Here is a 26,341-nt window from a genome sequence, read left to right as displayed (position 1 = left end):
AATTTTAATTTAACTACCAAAATGCATGGGATTTCGTGAAGATTTTTTTTAGGGAAAAAATGAGGAAGAGATATGGGCAGAGGTGTTACTTTTTGAAGGAAGCACGGTTCAAGGGATTGGTATTGGATCGCCTGGTATTGGATCGCCCGAATCAGGCGATTTGTACCAAAATTGACTGTGGATGATACTGATTCTGGGGCTATCCTGTATCGATGGATTGATATGGACCAAGGGTAAAAAACTTTAAAAAAACATTTTTTTTTTGAAAATCAAGTGCAAATATGTCTGATCCAAGGCAATTGAAATCGGTATTGGCCGAGACCAATCCCCTATCTGATACCAATTCCTAAAACTTTTGTAGGAAAGGGACATGGTCAATTTCGTATTAATTTAAGAATGGGGCAAGAGATCGTTGTCTAGTCGTGTGGTCCTGCACTAGCGTAGGGACCAATGAGAGCGTGCGTAGGGCACATGGATGGAAATTTTTATTCCATGAGGGGTGGGGTGGTAATTTCATATGCTCCTATGTCTAGATGTCGGACCCACGCAACTAGACAGCAATTTAGTACCCCTTAAGAATGGAGGCAGAGTTTCTCTTTACTCATGGTGAATGAAGAATCCTTTGCCCTTAGGTTTGGGTGTCTTGGGACGGGTATGAAGAAAGGTATGAGGGTAGTATTGACTCCGTGTAGTAAGAAGATAAAGTAATAATAACCTTAAATTAGTGTATTTTTCCTTAACCAACATTGAAGGAAATTTTTTTCCCATAAAGAATACTAGGAAAATAGAGACTTGGGTTATGACATTTAAAAAATATACTTATATCTTAAAAGAGCATAGGAGAAATGGTTATAGTAATTGAATCGGATCCGAATAGCCGATTCCAATTCCGATCTTGATCAGTTTAATGGGGCTAATCGGCCACCTGACAATTCACACCAAAATGTCATTTTTGGGATCATCTGATGATTTACCCACTTTACTGAATAAGAGTTTTTTTTGTAGAAAAATATGCTTCACTGATGAATATCCCTAGTCCTCATGAAAGCTTCCGACCTCTCCGACTCCTCGCGACCCACCACCATCTCTATCCTTTGCCCACGCCCCGCCTCTGCCGTAAGCCACGGCCCCATCCCATACCACCACCCCACCTCTACCTTCTCCCAGACCAACAACATATGATCTTTGTCGTAGTAACAAATAGCTCTTCTTATGGGTTCTTTAATGGGTTGCAGTGTTGTTGTGTGAGTCGCAGTGGATGTGCATTTTGTTTTTGAAAAAAAATATATATATAAGGGAAAGAGACCGTTGTTTGGGCCTCTAGCATCTGTACCAGTGTGCGGGCCAATGAGAACGAATGCAGCATAGGGGCAAGCAATGACATTTTTTTATTTCATGGGTTTTGGGGGGGGGGGGGGCAGCGTGATACTTTCACGCACTTCTGTGTTTAGGCAGGAACCACATAACCAAGTAATGTTCTTTTCCCCAAAATAAAAAATTTGGGGAATGAGAAGTGGTGTTGGAAGCCATTCCTAAGCTAAGCAAGCTTCGTGGTTACTTCTATTTGTGTTTGGGAGCATGGTTTTAGTAATCCGTATCGGCCGATTCGTATCCGACATCAATTTTTACCATTTTTTATTAGGGAAAAAGAACGCAATAAACATAGGACTGCATGAATTTACCGTTCAGCTCTCAATGAAATAAAAAAATCCCATTCAACCAAATCCCTTACATGTGCTCTCATTAGCCTCGCAATGGTGCAGGCGCTACACGACCAAACAATGATGCCTTGCCCTTTTTATTAATTTTTTTTGGGGGGGGGGGAAATGACCCAAAATCAGGTCCCCATAAAATGATCACTCTGCCCTGGCACATGAAAAGCTGAATTCCCACCCCTATTGATGCTCTTGTGTGTGTTTCCACTGGCCTGCTCTGGTGCAGAGCCACGACGAAAAACTTTCCCTTTTAATAAAAAAATTGAATTTGAGAAAAGAGATAGGCACATAAGTCAATCATTGCATTATCGTGATTTTTGTCTCATTATATCTAAACATAACTTATTGGTTGAGGGAAGACTTTGAAGCGGTTACTTCTGCCATACAATTTCATGTTGACCTTGAGGAATTCAACCCAAGCAAAGGCAGAGGAGTTGATCACATGATAATTTTTTTTTTTCTTTTTTATGTAAAGTAAGTGATAAGGGATGGATACATTTAGAAGAGAGTAGGTGCACGTGGGAGTTCTGAGTTGGGTTGAAAGATGGGTGTGGAAGGTAAGGGTGTCAATGTGGAACCGAAATCGAAAATCGAATCCGGATCCAGACCGACTACAAACTAAAAGATAAAAGCTATTAGGGTTTTAACGAGGTGGGTAATTGGGTTTGGATTCAGTTAGATTCATCGGTTTAGTGGTTAGATCCAGACCTAGACCGAACTGAATTATAAATACATGTTTCATATCCAGGTTACAAAAGGATCACAAATAAAATTTTAGGGAGAAAGTCTTTGTCTTGTAGGGATAAAAATAATAGGGAAAATTATAGAATTAGACAAACTCAAGTTTGCTCTTACAAAATTATCTACTCATTGTTTCAATTAAGAAAAATACACTCTTTTAGGTAGGTTTACAAAACTATCCAAAATAGTATTCCTCCCTGTATTGAAGATTTTTTTTTTGACAATTTTACCCCCACCCCCCTTCTTCGATCACAGTTCTTCCGATGAGACCTGAGAAGACCCAAACTTGACCATGGGGTGATCGAGAGGAGGATTGTAGGGAGAAATTTCACTATCGAGGCCGACCTCGGGTGGGCAATGACAGAAAATAGCATGATGCAAACCTACAACCCAAAGACTCTCCTCGCACAGAAGTTGAAAACTGGGCAGATTGTTGTACTCTTGGGGACCATTGTTGGACTTGAGCTCATAGATTCACGCTCTATTTATAGTGATCCACCATATCCGAGCCCACGATCGAGAGAACAACGAAGGGGATTGGCTCACTCCTGCCATCGCTGGGTGTGGGTTCTTGGGTGAGTTCAATTGCAGCAAGGGGTGGGGGTGGGTGGTGTTGTAGGAAGAAGAAAAAGGGATGAATGGGGGTTCCTCGGAAAGGGGTTAGGGATTCTGGTTTGCTGCGAAGAATCAGACACTGTAAAGCTTTGATCCAATTGTCCCATACTCTTCTTCTTTTCAATGATCGCAGGAGACGACAAAGACCCGACCTCTACCAGGGAAGAAGAATCAGTTACTCGGCCCCTCCCTTCCCTACAACTGCTAGACAACCCCGCCGCCCCCGCCCCCGCCCCCCCCCCCCCCCGGCTAGCCCCACCCTCCCTTGTCCCACCCCATGTCCACCCCGTCCCAAATTCCTTGTAACCCACAGCCTTCCCTTGCCCCCACCCTACCCCATTCTTCCTTGCGCCCCACCAGTCCCCTGTCACGCCTTCTTTGTGCAGAACAACGCCTCTACAATTACGCTAGGCCAGACCATGATGCGAAAGAGAAGAATGAAGCTACCCAACGGCTCACACTCCAAGCTTAGGATCCAGCTATTACAACTACATCCGGATACGTCACCATGGACTGCCTTCAAATACCGTTGATGGGGCTGCGGCAATGCTAAATACATAGCTGCCACAGAATCGGCAAAAGCTCGAGTTAGAATGCAGAATGCACTGAGGAAATTCAGTTGCCAGACGTACAGCTCTACTTCAATGTGTTCTACTGAAGCAACGTGGATGGAAAGAAGGATTCAAGCTCCAGTGCTAGGGTAGAGAGGGAGAATTGAAGCGAACTAGGGTTTGAAATTTTCGATTTACACAAATTAGGGGTAGATTCTGGTTTGCTTCTAATTGTAGGAAGGATGGGAGGGAATCCCGGAAGAGAGTGGTGAGAACCAAATGGGGTTTGAAGAGAGTTGTAGGTGTTACACGAACTAACAAGGAAGGGAAGGGGTGAGGTTGGCAACGATGGGGTAATTGAGGGGAGGAAAAATGAAAGGACAAAATTGTCAAAAAATACATGCGGCGACGGTGAGGTACTGTTCTGGCTATTTTTGTAATACCCAAACTCGACTTGACTTGTTCAAATTAACATAAACATTAGTGGTTAATTTTTGGAAAATTTTCATATAACTCCCTGAGGTATCATGTAATTTCAATAACACTCATCAGTTTTGAAAAATTATGCGTGTCCATTACTTTTGTAAAAAGTTAACAAATGCACCCATCTTCCCCAAATCGTAACCTAACGACCACCAGAGGAGATGTGTTCTCACCACCCCACAGCTTTAATCAGAGGAGATGTGTTCCCTTTTAAAGAAAACCCTTCACAATCCCCCACCATAAGTTTCTTTGGCAAAATTCGAATCTTTTCCCTCTTGCGAACTACGTTATACCAGTTGCAGAGACAAATTCTAAACTGACTGCTTTCAAGTAACCATTAATCAGATTAACGTAAAATGTTCTTCTTGATGGTAAATCAAAACCACCCATCAGCTTCTTCAATTTAATGATCTTGTTACAAGCCTCTTCAGTGCATACGGGCTTGCAAAAAATCCAAAACTCAGATTCGTCTGGCACTCTGGTCGAACATCCAAGATAGACATGATCTCAAGCTCCATTTTGGGCATCACCAAAAAACCCCAGATCACAACAATACCCCTCCAGGGCAGCATTACAAGCGGCCAAATCAGACTTCATGTAATCTAATTTTTCATCCAAAGCGATTCTACAGTTCTCGTTAAAAACCTGTAAGAACGCAACAAGGCTACCATTTTTTTCCTGCTAATTTCAATAAGCATAGTTCCCCAAAGACTAAAAGGAGGGAAACACCTGCTCTTAAATATAGATTTGATCAAAGAAAATGCAGGAACAACAAACAGTGTTTGCTGACTTCATTGACTGTAATAGGATTTGTATGGTTTCGGACGAACGTGATTGTGGGTTCTTCTCTAATAAAATTATCACAGAAGCAAAAGCCCTCTTGAAATTATAACCTAAATTTCTCAGCACTCCCGGCTCGGATTTAGGTTCTGAATTTCAACTTGATTAAAACCATGGGGCAGTGGGAACACATCTCCTCAGGTGGTTGCTAGGTTGATTTGGGGAAGATGAGTTGCGGGTATCGCAAAAGAGATGTGTTCCCTTTTTCAAACCCTAAAAGATTCAAGGAATATGAGGGCAATTTGATCAATTTACCTTTTAATTCCAACACTGTTAGTCCCAAGCTAAAAAGACGGGTGTACTTGTTAACTTTTTACAAAAGGATCACATAATTTTCCAAAACTGACAGGTGTTTTTGTAATTATGTGATACCACAGAGGAGGTACGTGAAAATTTTCCTCAATTTTATAAACCAAAACCCATTGTTAGCTCATCTTGTAATTTTCCCAAAATGATATTAGTTGATGACTGAAGTGAGTCATATACATACACCGCCACGCACATAATATTTTGTCATTTGTTTAACAGTGAATATTTCTTGGTTGGTCACTTGGTCTACAAAGAAAATTGTGAATATACAGAGTCTAGGGTCCCCTGCTCATGTAGCATGTTGAGTGGGCTCAAATTTTGTGAACACTTAAAACGAGATCTATGGTACTTCAATGTAGGCCATGAGCTAGCAAACATTGTAAAAGGTCGGGAATACCCTTCCTCATGCTAATCAAAGGGACAAATCTCAAAGGTGAGGAGATTCTCTCTTAACCATGGCCATGGGTGAAGAAAAACTGGGTCCAAGCCATAAACATGGGAGTTCACATGTATTAATAACATTAGGTGGTATTATTAAGGAATTTGAAGATTTGTAGACAAAACTGAAGAAACAAAGCAAGTCAAAATACCACAGAAAGAGGCATAGGACAAGAAATGATCAACAAAATCCCTGAGAAACTAACCCAACCTTGCCCATTGTCCATTGCCATCAAACCAGTAGTGAACGGAAAAGGGAACCTATTTCCTGCACAAGTTACCCACAAACCATTAGAGATATACTGTACACATACTCAACAATAGAATTAAATTAAACATGTTAAATGGCCATAGGCCATTAATGTATCCGTACCAAGACACTGATCATCCGAGTATTAAGTATCTCCTATTTGCCAGTTTTTACTCGCCCCAGTAGGTGTTTTTTTAGGAAATACAGATATTTGATGGGAAAGATATTGCTGCCTGGGACTCTACAGCCTGCAGGCGAGTGCACAAGCATAGTTATCAAGGCGGAAAGGTGACCATGGCGTTTTAGAGGGTCAAAAACAAGGAGACACCGCCATGGCGGCAAAGCCCTAGGCGTACAAGGCGACGCTTTGATAACTATGCTCGTAAGCATCGCCCTGGGCAGGATTTCTGCCTTTCCATGGGGCAGCGCGGTACTTTTGTGTGCGTCTGTGTCTAGGCACAAGAGCCACGCGACCAGGTAAAGTTCTTTTCCCTTTATTTGATATATAGGAACCACATCAAAGCTAATGAAAGGAATACTTTGATAGGAGCATCCATGTAATTTGTGGTTCAAATATCTAAGAAGGTAATAGGAAAAGATATGCATAGGAAGAAATTAGTGTAGCTTTGACATTGGAAAGTGCATTAAATTTCTCTGTCAAAGAATAAATATTAGAGATAAACATGAAAAGGTAACCAACAGACCTTTTTCTCTTAGTTGTGGGGACAACTAACCCTCGTTTCTGCAAGCTCTTGAATCGATCACTTACTAGTGTGCAACAACCCTTGATTAAAACAAACAAATCAGCAAATTTCATGTTTTGAAAGAGAAAAAAAAATTGACCGAGCAAACCAGATAAAATAAGAGGTTAAGGTTTGCAAACCTTCAGCTTACGAAGGGATCCAGAGATGTCTTCTGATAATAGGACTTGATGAGGGGCAGGTTCAAATCTACAATAAAGAACTTGCACCATTCAATCCTTTCAAATCTACAATTAAGTAGTTACACCACTCAGTCCTGTTAAGCTAGAAGGTATTATCACATTAGGATGGGGAGACCATATAGATTACATAAACAAGAAATACATGTATTTGGACAGGAACGAGACATGTTGTCCCCCCTGCCTGCCCTAGGGTAAAAAGGGTGGTTCGGGAACCCCCTGTGCTTGGGATCTTTTTATTTCCAATATTAATCCAATAAGATTGTTGGTGTGGGGTAGGTAAGCTGAACCCTAGGTTCAAATTTCACACCCCTTTAACAAGATCTCAAGAAAACTCTAAACCAGATATTAGATTAAACAATAAGGTCAAAGTCAACCTTTTCTGATTGAGCCCAGATTCTGGTAAAAGGTAATAGACTGTTAGGATAATGAAAACCCAAAATACTGCAATAATTTATCGATCAGATTGAGGACAACAGTCAAAACAATATAGAATCTGAACTTGAAAACCCATAATTTGGAAGATTTTCTGTCACAGCAAATCAGAGGCGGCTCTGATCAACCTCAAAGCCTGTAAGGCCCTTTAATACCTCCAAATACGGAAGAATCTGACGTGCAGATTCCTGATTACAGATCTCGATTTGACAAAAATAAGGCCCTAAACAGGGCTACCGCCAGGTTTTGTTTTCTGGTGGTTTTGATGTAATTTTGATACTACTAATAACAGCATATAAATAGTATCAAAGGAACTGATAATCCTGTAGTCGACTCAATGGACAGCTAGGCGAAAGCAAGGTTTGGAACCCTCTCAAATTAAATCAAGTTCCAGCAAGCACACAAATAAAAGATGATAACAGTACTTACCTGAGAGAAGAAGCAGAACATAGAGAACGTGATATAACCATTCATTTCCCATCAACAAGTATAGATCAGAATCTCTCTAATCCTAGAGTTTCTCAGTCCTCACTGAGTCTCACAGCAGCAAAAGAGGCAAAGCCAATTCTCATTCATCAAAACTTAGAATCAGTTTATTTAAAAGAAAGTCTCTCTTGCTAAGCAAGAAACTTGCCTAACCAAACTCACATAGCCAAGAGGAAACAAAAAAGACACTTGAAAGGAAACTGATCTTTTGCTTAAATAAAACATCTTAAACAACTGAAATAAAGACGCTTGGCGAATCTGTAAGCCTAGCTTCTACCCATATTATAGGTCCATTAAAGTGACCCATTACAATAAACACACATTGGATCAAAAGCATGGTTCAAGAAGTCAACTATTTCAGTCGAAACCAACCGAATTAAGTCAGTTTCGACCCTGGTCATCAAGAAATGGACCGCGATTCAGTCGATTCACAAAATTTCAACCGAAACATTCAGGTTTTGGTCCAAATCTCGGACCAACTTGGTTGTGCTGTTTCATTTCGCCGAAACAGTACAACCATGGGTTTAAATGCTTAAAGTAGATCAAAATAAACAGTGTTTTGATTGCTCCGTCTCGATCTCCCAAGTTTCGTCTGAAGACTAAAAAGTTCAAATTTGAGTTGATTTTGACCATTCTTCTTCCATTTTTTTTATGGAACAAGCTGTTCTAACCTTGTGCAAGTCATCTACAACAAAGATTTGGTGGATTTGATGGAGATTGGTTGAAGATTCAAACCTTGAGGATAATATCCTTTTCCCTAAACTAATTTAGTACATGTTAGATAGTATTAGCCGATTATATGTTAGGCTTCAATTTATTATATGTTAGACAGTATTAGCCAAGTTATGACTCCACAAAGTTGGAATGTTATTTCTCTTATTCCATGGTTAAAAAATATATTTTCTTGCAACAATTGAACAATTTTAAAAAATACAGGGTTAATATTGAGTGATGGGAGATCAATTTTATATATGATGGCCATCGTTGGCCAATTTACGGCTGCATGGTTTAACTTTTTTTTCCTGCAAAAAAATAAAAATTTTCAATTAAAAAGCAAAAAATTATGGAAAATATCCTGTTTCGGTTTGAAAAAATAGTGATTTTTTTTTAAAGCATTGTGGTTATCTTTTCAACCAATAATGATGTGTTTATGTGTTGTTCCATACTTAAATATTGGTTAATTATGTTATTATTTTAAGGGAAATATATAAGACTTAGGTAGAAAGTAGGAAATAGCTTTCTTGTTGTCATAGGAAATTAATTGATGTAGAAAATTCAATGATGTGATATATTTTGTTTCAACAGTGTAAGAAGAGCACATCATGGCTTCTCAGGGAAAAGATGGGGGTTACATAGCATAGAGGCATAGTAAACTTATTGGGAATGACAAGAAGAAATTTCAATGCAACTATTGTGGGAAAAAAATCTTGGGAGGTGGGGCCACTAGGCTGAAGTGGCATTTAGCAATAGGATCTAGGGATGTGGCCAAGTGGTGTGACTCGGTTCCTGATGAGGTGCATAAGGCCCTGACTCAACTCATGGAGGGAGAGAGAGAGAGAGAGGAAAGCTGAAAAGCAAAGGGCAAGGGAAGAATTTTATGAGGCAATAGGGGAGAGATAGGCAGAGACAGGAGGAGGGAACTTGGAATCTGATTTTGATTCTGTTGAGGAGTTTGTCTCTGCCGATATGGAGACAGAGAAAGAGGCCAGACAAATAAGACACGCAACCAGAGTGAACCGTGTCACACATCAGATGGAACAGGATAGACACAGAGACTTCAGGGGAGGAGCTAGTTCCTCCAAAGCAGCAGAAGGGGAGGCTGGTCCTAGTGGTAATAGTTCTAGATCGGCTGCAGGAGGGGTTGTGGTCCTAGTGGTGCTAGTAAGGTAAGAAGAAAATGAAACGGTAGTAGTTGCCATTCAGGACGACACAAAGTGTGAGGACAGCCCCAACACCCCATCCCCAGGAGACAGTGGTGATGATGGTGAATTGATGATCCTGTTGAGATACTTCAGCAGTATCCTACAATTTACAGACCGAAGAGTAGACAACGAAAGCTGAAGCAGGTGTGGGGTCAAATGGAAGGGTATGATAGGGGAAGCAGTGTCAAAGTGGTTCTTTTACCACAGCATCCCAGCACATGCCACTTAGGGGACCTACTACAAAAACATGTTGACACAGTGGGGAAGGCAGGGGATGGAGTGAAGGTCATGCCTATGAGTTGATGAATGTGTATTTGTCCCAACAAAAGAAGTTAGAGGAGTACATTGAGACTCTCTAGGGTCTATGGTCAGATTATCGGGTCACTGTGATGTGTGATGGTTGGACTGGACCTACTAGACAGTCCATCATCAACTTTATGGTGTATTGTGCCTCAAGTTAGTTGATGCATCCACGGAGAAGAAGTATGCAAAATATAGTAATAACTTGTTGAAGAGGTGGTCCAGAAGGTGGGGATAGAGAATGTTGTCCAAGTGGTAGCAGACAACGGTAGTAACTTCAAAAAGGCGGGAGAGAAATTGGTAACCAACAACAGAAAATGACTTTTTTGGACCCCGTGTGCAGCTTTCTGCGTTGACCTTATGCAGAAGGGCATAGGGAAGAAGACATTAGTACGGCGTGTGGTCAAGAGAGCAAGACAACTGACCAAATTTGTGTAAAACCATGGATTTGCCCTAAAGCTACTAAGGACCAATTGTGGTGAAGATCGGGCAACACAAGGTTCGCCACCAACTATATTGCCCTAAAGAGCATTGAGGCAAAGAAGGTAGGACTGAGATCTATGTTTGTCTTAAGAGGAGTAGTTTGGTTGGATGGAGGTAGGTTTTCAGGGGGTAGAGCTGCACAGTCGACAATATCTAGTAAGCTCTTTTGGTAAGACATGGCGAAGGTCGCCAAAACACTTAAGCTGATGGTGGAAATGTTGAGGATGGTCGACTCCAGAAAGAAGCCTAACCTACCACACTTGTATGAGACAGTGGAAATGATGAAGGACCAAGTGGCAGCAGCGGTACCACGTGGAGGTAGGAGAAACATTCAGATCGTGAAAGACTGTTGGGAGAGGATACTTATGCATCCACTACACAAGGCTAGTGAGTTTGTAATTTATAGATTATACTTTGTACAACCCAAGTCAAATTACTTTCCTTTAATAACTTTATAAACATTTACAAATTACCGTAGTTATCAAGGCGAGAAGGCGACCATTGCGTTTTAGAGGACCAAAATTCAATGCAACACCGCCATGGCGGTAAGGCACCTGAATCCCAAGTACCACTATAAGCACAAACTTGAGTTGAATCAAGAGTTGATAGACGGAATAGAGGATGTGGAGGCCAAACTGGAGCTGAACGCAACTATTTAGTCATTGTGCCTTAGTGAGGTATACTTGTGTTTTCTTAAGTTATTAGTCCCATTAACACACTGATGTTGATGTATCAAAGTTGCAATGGAAATAGATGAAGGCCTTCGAGGATGCAATAGGAAGTTTCAGTCGTGCTGCCACACAGACCAATCAAGAAAAGACCTACTAGTGGGTCTATTAACTTAGTTTCTTTGTTCAATTCATAATTTTACATATGTATGTATCCAAGTTCTAGCACTTACCAAGAATATTATAATGCAGGTGAATGGTGGGTGCTCTATGGGAGAGAGTTGCACCTAACCTGAGGAAGATAGCAATTAAAGTGCTCTCTGAGAGATGTTCACCTTTGGATGTGAGCGCAATTGTAGTATGTTATCACTCATCCACTTGAAGAGGCGGAACTGATTGAGCCATAAATGTCTAGAGTAGATGGTGTTTGTGCACTACAACATGAGATTAAAGATGGACCACATAATGGGAAGGACAATGACAAAGACCCAATCAAACTCAAAAACATCTTCCAGATGGAGTGAGATGAGGAGGATACGTTGTATGAGTGGGTAAGGGATTGCGGTGAGTCAGTGATGGATCAGGCTGGTGGTAGGCCCGCCCAACCATGAGATTGTCAATCAGATGAGGGCAATGTCAACGAGTTCATGTCTTCTCGAGAGGATTGAGTCCATGATTGTCAAGGCGCCTAGGCAAACCAAGGCGAGTGAGGGGGGTCAAAAACCAAGGCGACAAGGATTCGCCTAGGCGACCAAGCCGACACCAAAATTTAAGGCGTGACAAAGACGCCTAGGCGATGCCTTGACAACTATGGTTGAGTCCACTCACAGACACCCCGACCTTTTGAGTACCAGCCTAGCGAGGAGCTGGGGATGATGAGGAATATTGATTGATCGCACTCCAATGACCGCATGCGTACACCGTCGCTCTCTGTTGTGGAGATGATGGTGGTGGTGGTGATGGAGATAGATATGCAAGCCTCCAAAAGGATTCTAACCGGGCTGAGGAGGCAGAACCGGTGCCTGAGTCTATCCAATTCACCGGAGAGATGCAAGTTTGATCAAGCTACCTAGGATGTCAACCATGGTGCACGTGCAAGTTATACAAGAGGCCCACACAGCAGATGGGGAGTAGGTGAGGAGCATGACAACGTTGACAATTGACATGGAGAGAGATGTTTCTTCTGTGTCTGACTCACTTGAAGACCTTGTCTAGAGGGTAGTAGTGGGGTTCTTGCAGCTGGGACCATTTTCCACAGACATATCCAATGTTGGGTATGGTGGGTTTGCTCAGCATGGCTCTTCATCTTCATTCCACACTACTCATGATGATTAGTCACAGCCTCATAGGGGGTGGCATCTTTCGTTGATATAAAATCTTCACCATCCCAGGCCCTAGCAGCAGCCCTATTAGACTGGTACAGTGAGCAGTCTTCACAGTGGAGGCACATTTGCGTCATCTTCCTGACCAGATACCTATATCCGAGGTTGGGATACCTAGAGTATGTTTATAATTTGACCTATCAGGCTGTTGTGTTGGACTTTGAGTGTTTCTTTCGACATACCATAACATGGCCACATTTTGTGATCGTGTCGAATGGTTTTGTTAGCATCAGTAATCTTCTTCATCTTTCGAGCCTGCCCAGAAATTTCTCTAGTTTTAACATAGAGGAGACTAGGAGGAAGGGCAGGGGACTTTTGCACCTTTGGGCTTTCATGTGAATTGTGACTTGTAATAATTGACCTCAGGGTCAGTGACTGTACACTTGCACATTTGATGTAATATTCTTAAATTTAATAATATTAAGTGAGTTTTTCTCCATTTGTCACTTGCAATTGCATATTTTAATTTGTTTCTTTATGTTTGGTATGTTATAGTACCAAATTGAGTGTGTTTTTCAACACCCTAAAGGTTCCCTGTGTTTAGGAATGTTTAATTAGAAACCAAGTTAGACGAATCCACCAGCCGACCATGGCAAAAAGTTGACTAGATTTTGGTCGACTCCCGAAATAATTCAGTTTCGACCAAGGTCGAAATCGACTTCTTGAACCTTGATCAAAGGCCCAACATACATAACCCAACTCAAAGCTTATTTCTAATAAAATAAGCTCACTCAGGTGATTTAACAGCATCAATTGTTCTTAACTGAAAAATAATTGTTGAACATGCAACCATTAAGATTGATATTCGTTCAGTACAAGTCTACAAAAGTTAATCAGAAAACACAATGTGCAATTGGTAACAAAGAATAATTCCTGTGGTGGACATAGATGTATTACGTATTTGAATACATCCATTTCCACAATCTTTGAAAGACATTAAATTTCAATGCCTCCTTTCATGCAAGGTTCTAAAATCCAGATCTCGGAACCAACTCGGTTCAGGGAAAAACCGAGTCGAGTCGAGATCTCGACGAGTTGGTGCATTTTTTTTTTCCGACTTGAAGCCTTATCTTGGTGGATTTTAGACTTAATTTGGATTTGAAACTTGGTATTCAGCCTATTTTAGGCTATTTAAACACAATGGCAGTATCAGATTTTGCAAAAACAAAATCCAAATATGAGTTTCACTTCGGACCATAGGTTGGTAGGTGATGATGTACTAAAATACCCTACTCTACTTATAATTTAGTAATAGAAAGCAAGCAAAACATTCAATTAATAGCTAAACAACTTAAATAAGAATCAGAATTGTTAAAGTGATATATCAAACTGTTTAACAGTGTTAGAACTATCATCACATAAAATGACTTTGAATCAAGTATTCAGTCCCCACTAGTGTCACATAGTCTTCCCATGACATAGTGTTGCTATAATGTTGCATATAGTGCTCCACAACAAGCATATAAGAGTTCTGTCGAGTTAGGTAAGTCAATACATAGTAGATGGGTAATTTCCATGGGTTAACCCGAGATCCGAGATCCGAGATCTCGGCAAGATATGGACAAAATGCCTCATAAAAATGGTTCAAAACGAGATCTCGAACCGAGATCCGAGATCGAGATCTCACACTTTTGGGACTCGCCTAAAGTCTCGTCTTGTTTTTTCCAAAAACCGAGAAACTCGACGAGATCACGCGAGTTCTCGAACTATGCTTTCATGGACAGTATGGTATACATAGTACTAAAACTCGTTTCGTGTTGGTCGAGATTACGAGAATTTCGAGTATCTCGGTCGAGTTGAAACGAAATGCAACATCGAATTGAAAAATGCAATATTTCGAATATTTTGTAAATTTCGGTCATCTCGTTTCGGAAATCTCGGTAATTTCGGTCATCTCATTTCGGAAATTTCGGTCATTTTTGGCATTTTACACCCACAGAAAAATACCATATTTCGACGAAATTTCGATATCTCGGAAATTTCAGTCAGACTGAAACACTGAAACGAAACGAGATTTAGTACTATGATGGTATAGTGTGCACATCTGAGCCAGAAGGTCCCTAATCAGATGGAAGGTCAAGATTTTCCACAATATCGGTAAATTTCCTTATGGAGTGAGTCAATTAAATGATGTTCATTTAAGAGTATTTCAATCTTCTCCTATTTTATGTTTCAACAGAACATGGGAAAAAACCCAACAAAGAGATCCCATAAACCTTTGGAAAAGCTCCCAGTTTTTGGGTATTGTGCCATTCAAGTAAAAGTATCAGTGTAAAACCTACTCAGGAACTGGAAACTTTAATATGAGTTCAAGAATAGTTACTTTTGCTTTCCCAAGCGCGGCGGAGCTGATTTAAGCCTTTCTTGTTTAGCTATAACACGCCTGACATGTCTCTTATGCTTCTCTTCATCCTCTTTAGCTATTTCTTTAATTATATCAGGTAAGCTGTCACCAAAAACCAGAGCCAGAATAGATATTAGTTAATCATCCAAACCACTGTATGCACAAGCATACAAGCACAGTTACCTGTCAATCTCCTTCGAAAGCTGTTTTATCTTCTTTGCCTTAGCTTCTGTTTTCAGCTGTTCCTTCCGTCTAGCTCTACGGTTCAGCTCCACATGGGTCACTCTCCTTGTTTTTGAAGGCCTGCAGCATGATGGTCCCAGCAAGATAAAATCCTCATGACCTCCTCTAATATTAGCCATAATCAGAAGTGAATGACATCTCACGTATTACACCAATTAGCATCTCCTGCATTTAATAAAATTATACCCAAAGATTTCCGGGAGTTCGCATCACTTTGTGTGCAATGCATTCTGTAAACTTCTTAGGGCTTAGTTTATTGGTGAACATAATTTTATTGAGCATATAATTCTTAGGTATCTGTATTAGCACCATCAACTAGTCACCTTTAAAAAATCCTACACTCTGAAATGACTTGGAGAAAAATCCAAAAGCACAAAAGGCCAAAAAAATAAAAAAAGAAGAGCACGAAGCAAACCTTTGCTCAGATGCAGCATCTCCATCATCACCTAAATTCTCCTCCTCCAAATCATAATTTCCATTGTCCGCATCAAGAAAATACATCTGAGCAAAAAATTTCTCACAATAAAGCTAACTGAAATTAATAAAGTTTTTCCAAATTAAAAATCTACTGAGGGTGGCAGAAATTAGTCTTTTAACAGTTGCTTTAAATACAAACATCAATATTCAGACTTAAATTAACCTTACAGAAGCCGATTTCAAGGCATACAGCAGAACTTTGCTGCACGACCAAGGTGACTTGGCAGTAGGTCTGTTATAGGTACCACCCTTGCCCAACCCATAAATCTTGGTAAATACAGGACACCAGCCTACTACAGTTTAAAAGAGTAATAATAGTAGCACACAGTTATTTCTATTATAAGGGCCATATTATTACAGAGTGGTTGCTGTGCAAATTTTAAATATTTAATTATTTCAATAATTTTAGATACAATTCAAATATATAATATTAAAATGTCGCAAAAAAATTTTGCACGCCTCACAAAGGCCTCCACATGTATCCTTTTTGCTGATGATATTGTTTTGGTGGATGAAACAAAAGCAGGGTACATGGTGTGTAACTTTAGTAACAAGACGACTAAAAATGAGGTGGTGAAAATTGATGATATGGAGATACTGCAAAGTTAAATTTTAGGTTCTTAAGTTCAATCATGAATAAAGGAGGAGAAATAGAGGAAGATATTGCACAAAAAATTAGAATAAGGGGGATGAAATGGAGGGTTGTATCCGGAGTATTGTGTGATCGACATATTCCTCTAAACTCAAAGGAAAATTTTATAGCACACTTCTACGACAAGTAGTGATGTATGGAGCTGAACGTTGGGGAGCGAATAAACAATATTAGTATAGTTGAAATGAGAATGTTGAGATGGAAGAGTGGTAAGATTATAAAAGATAAAATAAGGAATGAACAAAATTAGAGCTTATTTAGGAGTATCTCCGATACATAATGAGTCGACAGAAAGTCGTTTGAGGTGTCATGGACATGTGCAATGGCAGCTTTTGAATGCCCCAGTAAGGAGGACTGATTTTATTCAGATTGAAGGAGTTAAAATAGCTAGGGTAAGCTTAAAATGAATCTAAGAGAAGTGTTGAGGGAAGACATGCATAGCTTAGGACTATTAAAAAGTATGACTTTGAATAGAGCTGAATGAAGACAAATGATCCATATAGACGACCCCATTTAGTCGGGATAAGGTTGAGTTGAGATGAGTTGAGTTCTCAAGAGAGGCCTTCCCATGTGGTCCACCCAATAGTGACACGTGGAAGAGTGTCATGGCAATTCAAAATTCCAGCTACTGAATAGATAGGGCAAGGTCGGGATTAGCCAAGTAATTTAGGAATAGATCACTAGTAATCTAACCCACAATAGGATCACAGGTACCAAAACTGAACTCAATCTAATGGCTAAAATATAAGGGAATAAAAACTAATTTGCGTTCAGTAAAATAAAAATAGGAATAAGACTTGATTGGGACACTTTGGCTTTGTACCTATACTGTTTTGCCAAGGATCTCGTAAGCGGATCCCTTTTGATTTACGATTCAGGATCCTCAGAGAATTCATAAATAGTTAGGAGTTAAAGTCAATCAGTAATAAATTGAAAGTATCAATTCAAATAGCTCTATAAAGTATCAATTCAAATAGCTCTATCTGTCTGGACCTCATAAACAAAGAGTCAAGGTCAATATGTAACAGATGTATTCGTGTCTAGCTCTAATGAATAATTGTCCATGAAACATGCTCTCCAGAAATCCAGATTTGATGGTGTAGAACCTTCTGGAAAGTTGCAATTAAAAAAAAAAGAAACTAAGAATACAACAAAAAATAGAGAAGAAGGGGAAGGAGAAGGAGATAGATGGTTTTGGATTGAACCTGTCACTCTCTCAAGGAATCTCTCTCCCCACTGCATCTCACAGCATTCATGGCTATGAAACCAGAATTCTCTCTTTTCTTTAAATCGTTGGCTGCTGAATACAGCCGCATGCCTTTATTAATAATATCAATTGATTACAGCCATGGGTTACTTCCTTGAGTGGAAAGGAAATCCCGTACAAACTAGACTTTTTACAAAGTAAATCCAATCACATTAGCTAACAAAATAACAAATCCTAGAATTAGAAACTAATCTATAAAATAGAAACTAAAACCGACTACTTATGTCCCCCACGCAAAGACAAAAAATGAATCCTAAATTATCTCCTTGGCAGCTCAATCTCGCCTCTTTCCTCTTACTTTCAGCTTTCTTCTTTCATTTTCCTTTTACTGTCCATCTTTCATTTGTTCTTTTCCATTTCTCATCTCACTTTTCATCCCTCTTTTCCCATTTCTTCATTCCCTTTTGTTTAGACATCAGTTTTTCCTACTTGGTTTTGTTTGGATCCATGCAGCCGACCCCATTAAGTTGAGATAAGGCTGAGTTTGTTGTTGTTGTTGTTGCAACTCAATCTCTTAGAGAGAAAGTCTCCAAGCAATGACATGGGGGGGCCCCAAAATCTGAAAAATCTTCATACGAGCTGGCCATGATCTCTTCCTTGTTCAATGGTCTTTGCCTTCCAAAATACAGCTGGTGATCTGATGTAGATAAGTCACTTAGGGCTTATTTTATTGGAAATAAGCTTTGGGTTGGATCATATAAGTATTGGGACTTTGATCCCCATGGGTTTATTTTGTAATTGGCCAATTTAATGAGCCTAAAATATGAATAGAAAGTAGGAAAACGGGATTTACTTCATTAGTTTAGTTAGAATCCTATTTTGAGTCTGTTTTCCTTATTATTTCACTTTCTTAATCAATTTAGGTTACCTTATTAGTTAGAGATAGGGTTAGGGCCTTCCTTTTTAGTGTCTAAGTCTATTTTTGAGTCCTATATAAGTTTGCAAGGGAGACCAGCATTGTACACGAATTTGATTAATGAAATATTGGCTTTAGCCTTTGTAAAATCCTGAGATAGGTTGGGTGAGATGCCTAGGCTGAGATAGCCATTCCTTCCCCCCCCCAATCTCCTTTCATCGGTTATTGAATCTAAACCCTAATTTTGTTCAAATCGAGTTCAAGAGTGCTACAAGCTGCTGGGATGTCTTTCAATTAATTGTCACATCGATTTCTTGAAGATTATCACATCAAGATCATTGCTGCTTCAACAGGTTACAAATTTGTGGTTTTTTTTTATTTGTTACTTCAACCAAGGAAATTGTTCCCTCATTTGAATTTCCATTGTTCTCTCGTTTCCCTTATTTTTAGTTCCCATTGTTCTCTTTCTTGTTCTTTGGAAATTTTCTATTTGATCCTGCCTGGTATTAGACCTATTCAGGTTCTAGTCTTACATTATGATCACCTTTATAGCACAAATCGATATTGGCTGATGTGGCTGAATGGGGTCCAAATCATGGACAGGTACATGACCAATTCTACAGCACCAAGTGTAACCATTCAGAGCCAAGGGATGTATTGGCATTTCCCTTGTATTTCCCTCCACCCATTTGTTTCCAAACATTTTTCAAAAGTTCCAATTTTTGTAGTGAAACTTCTACACTTTATATTGCTGTGGACAACTCCTTCGTGCTGAAACTAGACATATAAACATGGAACCTGGCCCCTACACATCGGCAAGATTTGGTTCAAATTTGACCTTGCTTGTGGCAGATAATAGGGCTGTACAGAAAGGTCTTCAGCCTTCCTAAATGGGCCTTCCAGGAAACCAATGCTCAAAAACAATGGGAAACAGACAATATCAGAATAATATTAGTCCATACTGCTTACAAGTTATCAAGCGTAACTATTAAGGTAACTGGCATTCAATCCTTCTAGGCCTTGTACCATTATGACACCATAATTAACAATTACGTTCTAAAGGGCATGGGTCTAATACTGTACTGTTTTTCACATTTGTTTTACTCTGTCATTTCAATGCATTCAAGACCATTAAAAGGTTCAGGAAAATACAAAATGAACAGGAAAACAACTCACATTTTCTTCATCCACAGCTTCACCACGAACAGTTAATGGAACTGGCTCAGGTCCCAGTTCATTCTTGTATATTTTTTGCATTTCTTCTGCAACTGCTTGAGCCAATGAATCCTTGTGTCACAGTCAAACAAATAAAATAAGCATTTGTGCCTGAAATAAGGCCTGTTTACGTACAAATTGCCTGCACCAGGTTAAAAGGTTACCTGATGATCTTCAACTGAGGGATTGTATGAGCATCCAGGTGGCTCAACTTCAACCGCTGGAATAAGAGAAGGCTTTGACTTCTGACAAGACCTCAATTATCAAATCATTAGCTGGGGTCTACAAAGCACCTATTTTATGAGTATGTATAAGCATGCAGGCAACTAATAGAGTATGGAAAGCTTTTGGATTCAATGTCAGCCACCAACGGGTCCAACAAGTCAATATATGCTTCTTATTATTGTTGTTTGCAATGGGAGACCATCGTCTTTGTGAACATATGTCATGTTGTGTTTGTGTGTGTGTGTGTGTGTGTGCGTGTGCACGTTCATATTGATCACCTTGGGGGGAGGTGAAGTCCTGAAAAAAGAAGACTAGTAACCTTACCCTTTTGGCCTCAGCATCAACTCCAGCTGCAACAGATCAAAGGAAACCCATATGAACAAAGTCATACCAATACCTAAAACCGTAGACAACACACCAGTGGTAATGGTAATGGAAAAACCTTTGTCACTCCATAAGTCAACCAGACCAGATGCTGAGTCCTGTTTGTTCTGAGAGATGCAAACAGAAAGAATAACTTAAACAGAAAGCAGAACTTCCTACAAGTTAAATTAACATCTATTAAAGACATCACCTTGGAATCATCTTGTGTTTCAGCTCTTTTTGCTTTAAGGTCTTCACTTTTCTTCTTGGACTTCTTTGCTGTTGAAGATGGGATAGGCTGAACAAAGGGATTCCTTTGCAGCAAGCTGTCATAATGGAGGACCTTCTCCCGATGTTTTTCAATCTTCTTCTTAACCGACAAATCTGAATTGACAAATCAGAGAAGTTCCAATCAGTCCTCAAGGTGGACACATGTAATGTGTTCAGAGATATGCAACCCCCCCCCCTCCCCAACAAACACATACAAAAAGAAAAAAAAATAAAAAAAAATGAAGAGATTGGAGTAGAAACAAATAAGTATCTAAAAGAAATACATTGATAAAGTAAAAAATAGAAACAAAAATGTACCAAAACCTATCCTATCACACCCCGCCTTGGACAGCCTAGGCGTAGCATAAACCGATGCGGTCTCACACCCAACATAGCCAGGAAGCTCTGTGCAGCACAGTTACCAAGCATAAAAGTAAATAGTTCTAATAGCGGAAAGATAAGTATAAATATAAGTATTTACATTATGTCCAACGAGGGACCACATGGTATACCTGTAAAGTATGAACAAGTTATATACCCCCAAAAGAAAAACCCATAATTACAGACTATCAAAAAGACTATCTACATTAGTATTATACACACATCAAAAAAAATATAAACATGCACGACCTATCCCATCAGGCCCACCTAAGAGAAAGCACATAAATCACAGACGCAGGGCCCGTCATGCTCCTCGGGCTCTGGGTCTGTAAAGTCCTCAAAGGCATCGTCCACGAACTCATTATCAGGTAGTCCGTCACCTGCACAATCATCTAAAAAAGAGGGTTTCCACGAGTGTGAGCTCACACTGAGCCCAATGAGGGGGGAAACACACAACATACAAATGATGCATGATCATATATTTTAAATGAAATCATCAATCACACTATATGATGCATGTTCAATTCCATTTTTATTAATCCACCTAACAAACAGACTAAGTCATTGGTTTGAACTACGATATTGACTCGAAGAGTACTTTGGGTCACTTCTTTTATCGCCGCCGCACCCCCTCAGCCAATACAAATAGGGAGCCTGCCTCCACGCTTGGTACCTTGGCTTAAGCCTTCGGGCAGACCCCGATAGTCAAGTATCCCTGACCCTGGGTTAAATCCCTTTGTTCCAGGCGTCAGTAACCCGACTACCCAACACCTGAACCCCTGCTGGTAAGGGTTGTAGTTCGGGCTTCCCATCCTAACCATGATTTCTAGATGATGACATGCTGTGTTCAAGAGTGCACCGTGTTCCATATACACGTCCACTCAGGAACACAGGGTCACACAAATCATGTTATGCATATCCAATACAATTTGTCAAACACACCACAATAGTTCACAACCAGCCATCACTAAAAGAAACACATCATAAGAAATACAATAGTTTCTTTACAGTAAATGGAACAATAAATACTCATACATTATGATAGCTAAATTTACATCTAGGCATAAGACAAAAGCATTAAAAATGGAAGGTTCATACATATTAGGGAGACCAGATTTGAAATCCAAATACTAGCATACAGAAAATTAGATAGAAATCATCTAAACAAACAAACACCCCACTCACCTTGGGTGTCTTGATCAAGCTACTCAACCAAGTGTCCAAAACCAAGGAGAATGACTTCAAAGCAAGTTCAATGTCCTAATACAAAGTTACAGAAAGGTTAGGACACTTCCTAAAAGGCTAGAGCATCACCCCAACCCATCTAGGATCCCAAAAAGTCACTCAGGGAAGGCCGGAGCCTCTAGCTCCAGAAGGGCCGGTCAGCCTGCTCTGAAGAGCCAGCCCAGAAAACAGAGCCAAAATCAGCAACCTATTTGACTGGGTTTTGTCCACCAGGCTATGTTCAGCCATTCAAGGGTCTTAAGGGGAGGAAAGAATACCCATTAAGGGTTATTATTCATGGATTGTATGCATGATCAAGGAATCATACATACATTACACAATCTCAACCAAAATGGGAAGAGTTTGGAGATGAATTTGGTGAGTTAAGTGGAAGCAACTCATGGCAGTAACATTTAAGCTAAAAAGAGGTAAACTGAACATGGATTGAACTAGATACAGGTTAGGAGCTTACCTATAGATGGATTAGAAAGGATTTGGAGGAAGAAAATCCAACATGCAAGCACTCCAAGAAGGTTTCCAAGCCAAAATCACAAGCTTGAACACACCAAAACAGCAGCCCAACGTTTTCAGCAGTCTAAACTTTGAGAAATGAATTCTCAAAGCTTAGAGCCATATAAATATGTGGCCCTAAGGGCATGTTTGTTAAAGGGCAGAAATAGAATGAGTTTCTCCTTGATTTTAAAATGTGATTCTAAGCCTTAGTGGAAACCGATTTCCGAGATAAACTTATTAATACATAAGTTATCGATATGCCGGGGTCGTACCGATACGACACGGGGTTTTACAAGATTTGATCGCATTGGACCCACAAGGTACGGCTAAGCATCGAGCCGGCACGGCCAACCATGGTGGTAACTGATTCGAAGCCGGCCGAAACAAGTATAGAATAATTAACTTATTTTAAATTCTAAAACAGGTGTTATTACTTAATGTTCGGCATCCGCCACAGATAATTGTTGCAAGTGGTCCGCCAAACATCTCTCGCACGTAAACCTTATATGCAACGGGCCACAGGGTTCCTCGGATTCCATCAGGGCCTTGTTCGATGGTTCCTCGGCACAAGGTGCAATAGGGTGCGGGTTCGTTTCAACGACGGGCAATGCCCACAACGCGGAGATGGTCATGGCACCTAAAACCGCACCCGCAGGACCTATTATTTCAATAAAAAATTTAAATTAGGCCCGATTTATGAGATGGGTCTCACATATCCACTGGAAAAATTGAACAATACCTATGCCTTTAGAAAAGTTTTTTAAGACCTAAAATATCTATGTCAAAATGTCCATTTTGATCAAGTAAAAGTTTTTTAAGACCTAAAATATGTGTCAAAATGTCCAATTCGATCAAGTTCACGGTAGGGCATGAAAGGAAAAGTATAGCATTTCAGAACTATAAGGAGCCTACTTATCAAGTACCTTTGAAAGCTAACAACAAGACCTCCTCTAGGTCTCAACTGAGTGCACTGGTTCTCTTGTTCCTCAGATATGAAAAGACTGGATTCTTGTCCTTGTATAGCCTCATGGGGGGCCTAGGGCCTTGCATAGCATTTATGAACTTTTATTTCTCAATAAAATTTATTGATAATATAAAGTATTTTAAAAAAAAAGGAATCTTTGGGCAATAAAGAAAAGAACAGGAAAAGAATTTAGGCTGATATATTGTTGGCATTAGAGGGAGGACCTTGGTGTAACAGTAAGGTTACTCCATTGAGACCTAGTGGTCGCGGGTTTTAGTTGGGAAACAACCTTTACGCAAAGCAGGGGTAAGGCTGCACATATTATGACCCTCCCCAGACACCGCAGTGACGGGAGCCTTGTGCATTGGGTATTCCCTTTTTACATTGGTTGACATTAACATGCTAGTACCTACCCACTCATTGTCCCCAAGCAACGACCCATATTAAGGGTTATCCGCAGGGGAAAAAAATTGGTTGATCAAACTATTAACAAATCAACAAAATGGTAGTAGTTTTATTTTAAAAAAAAAAAACAACAACAACATCAACAGAGAAAAGAAAAAAGTCAGTTATAAATCTCCCACCTTATGTTAGCATGAGTTCAAGGTTCTCAGCTTAAATCAATGCAAAGCACTTGGTAGTAATGACCAGAACACCAATGGACAATACTAGGGTAGCTAGCACAAATTTCTCAAATTGGAACAGTGGCAAAAACGAGTTTAGATTTAATCAAGTTTCAGGGCTCTCCTGTAAGGTATTCATTTGCTTACCTTCGGTTCAGATAGAGAGTCGAAACTCAACGTAACTAAAATCTGTGTTTTGTAATAGATGTAGTCTCTCCCCAGTCCCCACCTCCCCCAACCCAACACCTATTGATCGAAATATAATTGTCATAGTTGATCCCATGGTTCAATTTTCTAGTCTACTACTCATTTTAGATGCAGCGAGTTAACTCACTACTCAAGTTGAAAAGAAAGCTTCGTCTTCTCTCAAAGCTAAACGAATTGGTTCTTCGTTTGATGTACGAAAACTAGAACCGACACAGATAGAGGAATCAAACACACCCTTTAAACAACAAATAGAGCTCACAAGATTGCACGAAACCAGCCACTCCCAAAGCTCAAAAGAAAGAGAAAATGAAAGAGAACAACACAACTGTAAAGAAGCAAAGGAGTTACCCCTAGTTTTGTCGACGTAGAAGAGAGACTCGCTCGGAACCGCAGTTAAGGATCCTCCACTGAGAGCGTCTTTGGTGGATTTCTCGAAGAACTCATCGACGTCATCGGTGGGTATGTTAGCCCTCCAAGCCTTCTTACCCTTTCGAGAGGTCTTCGCCTTCTTCCCCATCTCTCTCTCTCTTTCAGTCCCAGCGAAAACAGCCACCGAACCAACTGAAAAAGATAGAGCTTTAGGTTTGGGTCTGTATGAGACTGAACTCTGAATTTGTAACCTAATTTAATTTTCCTTAAATATCCCTATTTTATAATAGGGACATACCTGGATAAAGGGGTAGTTTTGTCATTTAGATCGTAGAATTAGAATTGGGTAAATTACACATCACCCCTGATTTTCAAACAAAACTCAAATCACCCATCGTTTTTAGAAAAAACTCAAATCAACTCCTCTACAGGAACATATTGGTGTAAAAGAACCATTTTACCTTTGTACTAAAACATTATAATTAAATTTACAATACTACCCTTCCTTTATCTTCAACATTGGTTAAAGTAGTTTAGGGATTTAAATTTAATTAACTGACTGACATCATCACTTAATAGCATAAAACTCACGGTAAGGACTAATTTGTCATATTGGGGTCTAAACCAGGGGGTGATTTGAGTTTTTTCTAAACCAGGGGTGATCTAAGTTTCGTTTGAAAACCAGGGGGTGATGTGTAATTTACCCATTTTTCTATCATTGCTTTTTGGTTTGTGAATCATTTAGGGCACGTTTGGTAACGATCTCGGGAGCTGTTTTTCAAGTCCGGGAGTGTCTTGGGACCAGAAAAATGGAATCTAATGTTTGGCAAAACTGATTCTGATTTTCACTCCCAAGAACGAACCGGGTACCAAAGCTGGTCTGGAGATTGGTTTGGAGAAACATGGTTACCCATGTTTCTCACTCCCAATATCAATTTTAGGGTAACTTGGTAGGTGAAATCCCGATAAAATCTTAAAATCTTTAGGCTTCTCCACGATAAAAAAAACGAAGGCTGCTGGACGTCTCGACGGCAAGACGCAAGACTCAAGAGCCTCTCAAGTATTCTTCTTCTTCTTCTGCTTCTGCTTCTTCTTCTTCTTCTGCAAATTCGTTTTTTCCCTTCATTATTGTTTTAAAATTTGTATTTGTATGCCTCTTTTTTTTCTTCTTTAAATTTGTATTTGTATGCTTCATCTTAAGTAGTTTTAGAAAATCTGCAGGTTCCATTAGAGGATGTTCTATGAGAGAGAGAGAGATGGAAACTATACACTATTTCTTTTGTTGGGTACGGTAACCGTCTCTGTGTTCATAGGAAAAAAAAATTCAGAATCTTTTATGTGGTAGCGATTGCGTATTCTCAGCTGGATTTGATTAGTGCTCGTTTTTTGGAGAGGTAAATTTCCTGGTTACAAAAAGATTTCTCTAATTCCCTGGTCACGTGTGTGTAAACCAAAAAGCTGCAGTGGTTTGGTTTTACATGAGCTTTGTGCACAATAAATCTGTTCTTGGAAGACTTGGCTTGAGTTGTGCGTCTAATATGGAAAACTAAAGTGCATCCAAAATTTAGGATTTTTAACTGTTGAATGGTG

At 39.8% G+C, this 26,341-nt stretch overlaps 1 protein-coding gene and 1 long non-coding RNA gene across 2 annotated transcripts; one reads left to right on the top strand and one right to left on the bottom strand.

Moving 5' to 3' along the window:
* Window positions 1–5,762: 5,762 nt before the first annotated feature.
* Window positions 5,763–24,954, bottom strand: LOC122639931 (ribosome biogenesis protein NOP53). Its single transcript, XM_043832980.1, has 12 exons — window positions 24,731–24,954; window positions 20,412–20,584; window positions 20,280–20,328; window positions 20,162–20,187; window positions 19,777–19,857; window positions 19,574–19,684; window positions 15,561–15,646; window positions 15,086–15,205; window positions 14,882–15,004; window positions 6,826–6,892; window positions 6,647–6,726; window positions 5,763–5,960 (listed from the first exon to the last, which is right to left on the bottom strand). The coding sequence occupies exons 1-12, from the start codon at window positions 24,897–24,899 to the stop codon at window positions 5,954–5,956; spliced, it is 1,092 nt and encodes a 363-aa protein (XP_043688915.1). The 5' UTR covers window positions 24,900–24,954; the 3' UTR covers window positions 5,763–5,953.
* On the top strand, window positions 19,789–20,344 carry LOC122639933. Its single transcript, XR_006329605.1, has 2 exons — window positions 19,789–19,920; window positions 20,259–20,344. It is a non-coding gene; the product is annotated as an uncharacterized LOC122639933 (long non-coding RNA).
* Window positions 24,955–26,341: the final 1,387 nt, after the last annotated feature.

This window comes from Telopea speciosissima, chromosome 9, assembly GCF_018873765.1.
Source record: "Telopea speciosissima isolate NSW1024214 ecotype Mountain lineage chromosome 9, Tspe_v1, whole genome shotgun sequence".
In the NCBI taxonomy this organism is placed as follows: Eukaryota; Viridiplantae; Streptophyta; class Magnoliopsida; order Proteales; family Proteaceae; genus Telopea; species Telopea speciosissima.
This window is presented reverse-complemented; position numbering and strand designations above follow the sequence as displayed.

What these genes read in the sequence shown, in the direction of transcription:
- LOC122639931 (XM_043832980.1), bottom strand. Translation starts at nt 24,899, where the DNA reads ATGGGGAAGAAGGCGAAGACCTCTCGAAAGGGTAAGAAGGCTTGGAGG. An exon ending in AAGCTGTGGATGAAGAAAAT is followed by an intron (nt 15,647 to 19,573) that starts GTGAGTTGTTTT and finishes TTTTTTGCTCAG; the next exon opens with ATGTATTTTCTTGATGCGGA. An exon ending in GATCCCTTCGTAAGCTGAAG is followed by an intron (nt 6,727 to 6,825) that starts GTTTGCAAACCT and finishes GTTTTAATCAAG; the next exon opens with GGTTGTTGCACACTAGTAAG.